The 8,124-nt window shown below is 47.2% G+C and overlaps 1 protein-coding gene across 1 annotated transcript in view; it reads right to left on the bottom strand.

Moving 5' to 3' along the window:
* Window positions 1–2,997: 2,997 nt before the first annotated feature.
* The window catches only part of LOC106534994 (potassium voltage-gated channel subfamily H member 5), a gene marked incomplete in the record, with an annotated part of 37,620 nt that continues 32,493 nt past the window's right edge, over window positions 2,998–8,124 (bottom strand). The window contains 1 exon segment of the mRNA XM_014031833.1: window positions 2,998–5,161. Coding sequence (XP_013887287.1) covers window positions 4,145–5,161 — 1,017 coding nt within the window.

Genomic DNA, 8,124 nt, shown 5'->3' with positions numbered 1-8,124 from the left:
GACTTAACAGGGGACACGCCCACATCCAGACTTAACAGGGGACACGCCCACATCCAGACTTAACAGGGGACACGCCCACATCCAGACCAACACGGGACACACGACCACATCCAGACCAGTACGGGACACGCCCACATCCAAACTTAACACGGGACACGCCCACATCCAGACCAACACAGGACACGCCTACATCCAGATCAACCCAGGACACGCCCACATCCAGACCAACACGGGACACGCCCACATCCAGACTTAACAGGGGACACGCCCACATCCAGACCAACACGGGACACGCCCCCACATCCAGACCAACACAGGACACGCCCACATCCAGACCAATACGGGACACGCCCACATCCAAACTTAACAGGGGACACGCCCACATCCAGACTTAACAGGGGACACGCCCACATCCAGACCAACACGGGACACGCCCCCACATCCAGACCAACACAGGACACGCCCACATCCAGACCAGTACGGGACACGCCCACATCCAAACTTAACACGGGACACGCCCACATCCAGACCAACACAGGACACGCCCACATCCAGACCAACAAGGGACACGCCCACATCCAGACCAACACGGGACACGCCCACATCCAGACCAACACGGGACACGCCCACATCCAAACTTAACAGGGGACACGCCCACATCCAGACCAACACGGGACACGCCCACATCCAGACCAACATGGGACATGCCCACATCCAGACCAACAAGGGACACGCCCACATCCAGACCAACACGGGACACGCCCACATCCAGACCAACACGGGACATGCCCACATCCAAACTTAACAGGGGACACGCCCACATCCAGACTTAACACGGGACATGCCCACAGCCAGACCAACACGGGACACGCCCACATCCAGACCAACACAGTACACGCCCACATCCAGACCAACACAGGACACGCCCACATCCAGACCAACACAGGACACGCCCACATCCAGACCAACACAGGACACGCCTACATCCAGATCAACACAGGACACGCCTACATCCAGACCAACATGGGACACGCCTACATCCAGACCAACATGGGACACGCCTACTTCCAGACCAACAGAGGGCACGCCTACATCCAGATCAACCCAGGACATGCCTACATCCAGACCAACACGGGCCACGCCCACATCCAGACCAACACGGGACACGCCCACATCCAGACCAACAAGGGACACGCCCACATACGGACCAACAAAGGACACGCCTATATTAGGGGGGTAAGAAAATATTGATACACTGTAATATTGTGATATTTCCTTTCTGAATCTGTAGAGCCCTGTTTCAAATTTTAACAGAGGTTTAAAATGTAAACTTTAATGAAGGGAGTCAATTTTGTGTTGTAGTTTGGCCTCTGGCCACTAGTTGGCAGCAGTCAGTCTGCCATTTAGCTCCTACACTTCTAAACAGACAGAGTATAACGGTAGCTCAAACGTTAGCATTGTGAGTAAACGTTAGCGCTAAGTAGAGATCTAAATCTGAGCAGATAGTCAAGGAGAGGAGGGGTCTGGTTTGGGAAYCACAGGGTCTCGTCTCTGTTGTATGCAGATGATGTGGTTCTGTTGGTGTCTTCAGAACAAGACCTTCAGTGAACACTGGGGCGGTTCATGACTAGGATGAGTCAGTTCCTCTAAGTCTGAGGCCATGGTTCTCTACAGGAACAGGGTGGAATGTCCCCTCCAGGTCAGAGAGAGTCTCTGTCTCAAGTGGAGGAGTTTAAGTATCTGGGTGTCTTGTTTATGAGTGATGGTAGGATGGAGCAGGAGATGGACTGGGGCCTCATCCTCAGTAATGAGGATGTTGCTTCGGTTGGTTGTGGTGAAGAAAGAGCTGAGTCTAAAGGCAAAGCTCTGGATTTACTGGTCTGTCTTCGTTCCACCCCTCACCTGTGGTCATGAGGTGTGGATCATGACCCAAAGAACCAGATCCTGGATACAAGTGGCTGAAATCAGCTTCATTGGTAGGGTGGTCCTTAGAGATAGGGGGAGGAGCTCCGTCATCTGGGAGGAGCTCAGAGCCACTGCTCCTCCACATCGAAAGGAGTCAGTTGAGGTGGTTGATCTGATCCGGACGCCTCCCTTTAGATGTTCCACATGTCCCACTGGTAGGAGGGCAGACCCAGGACTCTCTGGAGGGATTATGGATCCTCTCTGGTCTGAGAATATCTCAGGGTCCCCCAGGACAAGCTGGAGAGGGAGGTCTGGGTTTCTCTCCTGGACCTGTTGCTTCTGAGACCTGACGTTGGATAAGAGGCAGAAGATGGAGATGGATTTAAGAAAACTCAGGATTTTAGTCTTCACCCAGGCCAGATTCAATCTGAAGAATAGGAAGGAACTCTACAAACGACCCTGATCATCCTCAGGTCTCTGCTCTGACTAAACTAAATATTCAAAAAGATGTTTGCAGCTCCAAGAAGACATTTGTTCTGTCAGGTTTTTATCTTTCAGGACATCTTTCCCTCAGATTATTTTTTCCAACACTTCAGATGTTTTTAACATAAAAATAATGTTAATCTGTGACTGAAGGAAGTCTTTGTGATGGCTGCTGTGCTGCACTTTGTCTTATTATGAATATTATTATTGTTAGTTTTAATGAAGCTTTGTGTGTCGGCAGAGAAACGCTGAAAGGAGGAACAGTGTCTGCAGAGAGCAGGTTGTTGTAGAAAACTCAAAGAAAAGTCCTACACCAGGAGACACTGCATGTGTGTTCAGTGAGACACTGTCCTCTGGACTTTATATGGGTTCTGTGTTCTGTGGATCTAAACGTGTTCTTGTTGTTCCAGTTTTTATCAAAGTGCATGCTCTCATCCCTGAATCATGCAGAGGGATGAAACAGAACAGAGGAGCTTACAGCAATAAATAGAATATTATACCTTCTGAAAGGCATGAATATGGTGTAACAAGCAGTGCATAGACAGGTTCTGAACCTCAGGGTTTACCTTCATCAGAAAACCTTTAGGAGGCACAATCTAGACCTGATAGAAAACAACAAAAACACTTAATTCTGTCTTTACACACTGGGTTCCTGCACAGGYTCTGTTTGAAAAGTCTGATTTTCTAATTGGTCAAACTGATTTTGTGGAATCTCAAATGTGTAAAGTTTACACAACAACACAACCGTTTGTTGTAACTACACAGGAAATGTTTTGTTGTTGGTGTCGTCATGTGTGAGCTACAGCTGATTCTTATAAACAACATTACCCAGAAGACACCAGCTGGAAACAGGAAGTCATGACTGGTTCTGCTCTGCTTCTGACTGGATCAAATGTAGGGAACCAGGTGACTCAGCAGGAATGGTGATTGGATGAAAGTTAAACACATGGAGCCAATCAAAGGCCGAGCTGGACAAGTGAAACGGATCTGTGGTTCTGAGGACCAGAACAGATCCAGTCTGTTCTCAGGGAGGAGGGACTGTTACTGGAAGCAACAGGAAACCCTCTGCTGTTCTTTAGAACAAAACATAGAAGAGAAAATGTTTCAGGAACAGGTTAGAACAACGGCACGTTTTCCTCACTTTGAGCTCTAATTTCAATAAAACAATAAATCTGACGCAGAAAAGWCGTGTCTACGTGAGGACATGGGTCTCAGGGGGGACAAAGTCTACTAATAAAATCCTTTCCATCCTACATTATCTTTATTTTATACTTACTGGAACAAAGAACATTTTCAGACTTTAAGCCTGTGTAGGAACCCAGTATAGAGGTCAAAGGTCAAACAACCAAACTGTGCATCTCCGTCTGTGTGCTGGTAAACCCTGTTCTGGTGTTCAGTGTCTGCAGAGCCCAGAAGGCGAAGCCTGGACGTCCACAGGATCAATTCTTCAGGAGAACTGTTCAAACGTTGACTTGASATCAATAAAAGTTTATATTCAGTTAGCATGCAGTCGACTGCATCATTTACAGGAAACACTTGACTCATCGGTTTCTTTGGCAGACCAGAGTCCAGCTGGACATGCATAGAGAGGTATGTACAATCAAACCGGGCCAGAACCACAGGAGGGTGGAGCTCCAGGTGGACTGGAGGTAAATTAGTGTGCAAATGTTAGTCTGTGTTTTAAAGCCAGTGGTGGTTCTGATACAATCTGACAGGAACCTGCAGCTGGGTCTGTACACCCGTTGTTCTGGTCCCTTCAAAGCCCATCACCTTTGTCTGTGTCGGGGGAAACGGGTCTGGATACGGTGAAAATGTCCTGGCGCTGTATTTTGRTTTTGGGTGTGGTGGAGGTGGGCGGAGCCTTCGTAGGAGGAGGTCTTGGGTCTGACAGCAGTTTAAGGATTTCAGCTACTTGACTCTCCAGGACCCCTATACGACCCCCCAGAGTCTGGATGTCTYCCTGGAGCTCCAGCCGGGTCTCAAGCAGCGCCGCCTGTAGGGCCTGCTCCGACATGGAGCAGAAGGGCTGAGGAGACTCCGCCCCTCCAGGGAGGGGGGTGACGGCAGCAGGTGTCCGCGCCTCACCGGCCCGGTCGATCCGTAACTCACTTTTAGTGATGCCGCTGTCGCACGAGTCGGTTTTCCGGAGCGGGTTGTTGCCTCCCGCCTCTCCGACACTGCTCAGCCCCCCTGCAGCGTGACCTTTGACCTCCTGAGACAGCATCTCCACAGAGACGGCCTTCACGCTGGCGGTGAGCCCCTCCCTCCTCCTCTCCACTGGAACCATGTTGCTTTTCAGGCGCATCCATCCGCTGGGCCTGACCGCAGGTGTCTCCATGCCAGGACTGGTGCTGGGCTTGGTTCTGATGGGATCTGGACTGGGCTGCAGCTCCATCAGGTCACAGCTGCTCTGCGGGGCAGGACTCTCAGAGGCTTGGCTGTAGACCGGAGAACCCTGCAGGGGAGTGATCTGTGACACGGTCAGAACACTGCTGCTGGGCACGGCCCCGTTCTGAAGGGACCCATGGGGTTTGTGGGGGCCAGAGGGACCCAGCTGCAGAGTCTGGGGGTGCTGCTGGTTCTGCTGGTTCTTCTCCAGKTCCGGCTGAGAAGCAGCTGCAGCACCCTGGCTGCGCAGCTCCTTCTGCTGCTTGAACTTCTGGAAGAGTTTCCGGACCGGGTGGTCCTGAGGGATGGTGATCTGCACCTCGTTCTTCGCTCGCTCTCGCTCCTCTTCCTCCTTCTTCTGATCGCTGATTTTACGGAAAATAATCTGGAAGAAAAAGAAGAAATGATCAACAGAAGAGACAGATCTACAGACGGATCGGTGCAGATTCTGCAGTGTGGTGGACTGTGTTCTGGTCTGCTGTGGTCACAGGGAGCTTTACTGGTTGGTCTACGTTCCTACCCTCACCTGTGGTCACCAAGCTCAGGTAGTGTCTGAGAGAACAAGCTCTCACATCCAGGAGCTTTATTATACGACCCTCCTCCCTCTGTGCAGGTGTGTGGCTGCATGACTCACAGCACCTGTTCTCTGTTTGGTCTGTTCTATCTTCTTCTGAGTGGCTGTTCTGAGCTGTAACTTCATTGTGCTCTGTTCAATGATAATAAAGTTCTATCTGATCTAATTCAGGCTTTATTCAGGCTTTACTAAGGCTTTATTTAGAGATTATTCAGAGATTATTTAGAGTTTATTCAGGGTTTATTTAGAGATCATTCAGGGTTTATTCAGAGATTATTCAGGGTTTATTCAGAGATTATTCAGGGTTTATTCAGAGATTATTCAGGGTTTATTCAGAGATTATTCAGGGTTTATTTAGAGATTATTCAGGGTATAGAAAGGGTTTAGTTAGGGTTTATTCATGGATTATTTGGGTTTTTACAGACAGAAGTTATGTTGTGTCTTTATTGTACTCAGGTCATCAGATTGAAGCTGAGAGGAGGAATAAATCAAACTTGTTAAAGGAGTTGGAGGAAAGCAGAGGAGATGTAACAACAGGAAGACAGATGATGTATGATGTGAACTGAATGTTGATAAATGGAGTTTACTCTGTGGGACACTTATTGCTCCGTCTTTTTTCCTCTCACAATAATAAAACCCAATGTTTAATATTAAACAAATTTAATTCTACAGAAAAAGTACGATATGAATCCGCTCTAGAAGAAATATATACTGTTAGACAAAAGGAAAAGAACAAAAAATGACAGATAAAAATATATTAAAGAGATGAAAAATAGACGAGAAGACGACTGAGGAATAATAAAACARGAGGAGAAATAATTTCAGCAGAGCTTGAGAGGAAGAAGCGGTTTAAAGCAACAAGAAGCAGCCAGAGGAAACAGACTGAACAATAACAGATCAATGAGTAAAATCCTGACTTTTTGATTTTATTGTTTCTGTTGGAGGAAGAGACAGAAAGCAGCTCAGATTTAGACCGTTTGTTAAACCTGAGTCATCGTGGAAAGTGCTGAGTCACCAGTTAACTGGTTGCTAACAGATGCTAATTTCAGGTGGGGGTTAGGGTTAGGATTAAGGTATCAGGGTTAGGCTACAAAATTACCAAAAAATGACTGGAAGTCAATCCACGGTCCCCACAGGGATATGAGAACAAGCCTGTGTGTGTGTAGTCAGTCCTGAGCTTGATTAAATTCCCTGAGCTGAGCTGCAGTTGTTGATGAACACACAGCAGTCAGGATGATGATGGATCTGCTCTGGGTTCATGGAGCAGCTGAGGGGAGCTGGGGGTCCAGGAGGACCTCAGGCTCAGTGAATCTGACYCTGGACTCCCCCGGCAGGCCCATGAGAAAATAAAACAATCAGAGCGAGCAGCGGTGCGCCACACTGACAGAGGAACTGTACAGCTCCGCTCCGACTGCCACCGGAGGAACTCTGCCCACAAAACTAAAAATAGAAACAGACTAAAGGAGGCTGAAGGGGAGAAAACTAAAACTGCAGAGCTGACGTGAAATTTACTGACTCAAGAAAAAGACGAGCTGCATTTTTTAAAGTCTGAAGAATGTCAGCAAAATAACTTTACGTACTGTTATAAAGCTAAAAACAAACACTTTTAATAAACACAGACAATAAGATCCACAACAAGTTACAGAGTAACCTGACCCGGAGCATCCAGGGTGAAGAGACGTCAGCAGTGACCTCAGAGACGGATTCACAGCAGAATTTAAAATATTCCTCCTAACATACAAAGCTGTTAACAACCAAGCTCCATCATATATGAAACATCTTATTGTTCCATCCTTTCCTAACAGAGCACTTCACTGTCAGACTGCAGGTTTACTTGTGGTTCCTGGAGTTTCTAAAAGTAGAATGGGAGGCAGAGCTTTCAGTTATCAAGCTCCTCTCTTGTGGAACCAACTTCCAGTTTCTGTCCGTGAGGCTGACACTCTGTCTACTTTTAAGATTAGACTGAAGACTTTCCTTTTTCAGAAATCCTATAGTTAGACTTAGGTTTCCTGAATTATTCTCCCACCTGGACCATCGTTCTACAGAGGGAAAGGTTCTTCACCCTGAAGGTCAGACTGTGCAGTGAACTCCATCTCAGACTCTACAGGCCTCAGTTRGGTTAGGATCATGAGGAATGGTTACTTTTGACCCACAGCCTCCATCCTGAGCAGCACATGGTGACAGTGGAGAGAAATCTCCCCTTTAACATGAAGAAACCTCCAGAAGAACCAGAACCAGAACCAGAACCAGGCTCAGGACCGGCTGGGTGTGGAGGACAGGACAAAGACTGGTACTGACAGTAAGTGGTGTAAAGTTCTGATTTCATGTCGTCTTTAAGCAGTGGCGCCTGCAGAATTTTTTTTGGGGGGGCCACAGAAAGACCAGGGGTGGCCCACCAAAACTAATATCTGTAACAGAACATTTATGATGAGTTTGTAAAAATAACTAATTGAAAACTATGGATTCACCAACAGATGTTCAGTTTGTATTTTCACAGATAATATCACTGATTTTATAACATTCAGACACAAAAAACAAGAGTTAGTATTTGTAATGTTGGGGGGACCCACTGGTGGGGGGTCTGGGGGTCCCTCAGAAAATCTTTAAAGAAGTAAATATCATTTCCTGCATTCTGGTGTATTTTAACAGGTTGTTAAACAGGTTTTTACCTACATAAGAAAACATTTAATGTGAGTATTTTATAGGTAAAATGAAATAAATTTATTTGTTAAACAAGAGAAACACTGGATGAACTAATGTTTTATGGTAAATGT

Source organism: Austrofundulus limnaeus, unplaced genomic scaffold (assembly GCF_001266775.1).
Source record: "Austrofundulus limnaeus strain Quisiro unplaced genomic scaffold, Austrofundulus_limnaeus-1.0 Scaffold1332, whole genome shotgun sequence".
Lineage (NCBI taxonomy): Eukaryota > Metazoa > Chordata > Actinopteri > Cyprinodontiformes > Rivulidae > Austrofundulus > Austrofundulus limnaeus.
The sequence above is the reverse complement of the archived record's forward strand: the minus strand, read 5'-3'. Positions and strand labels throughout refer to the sequence as shown.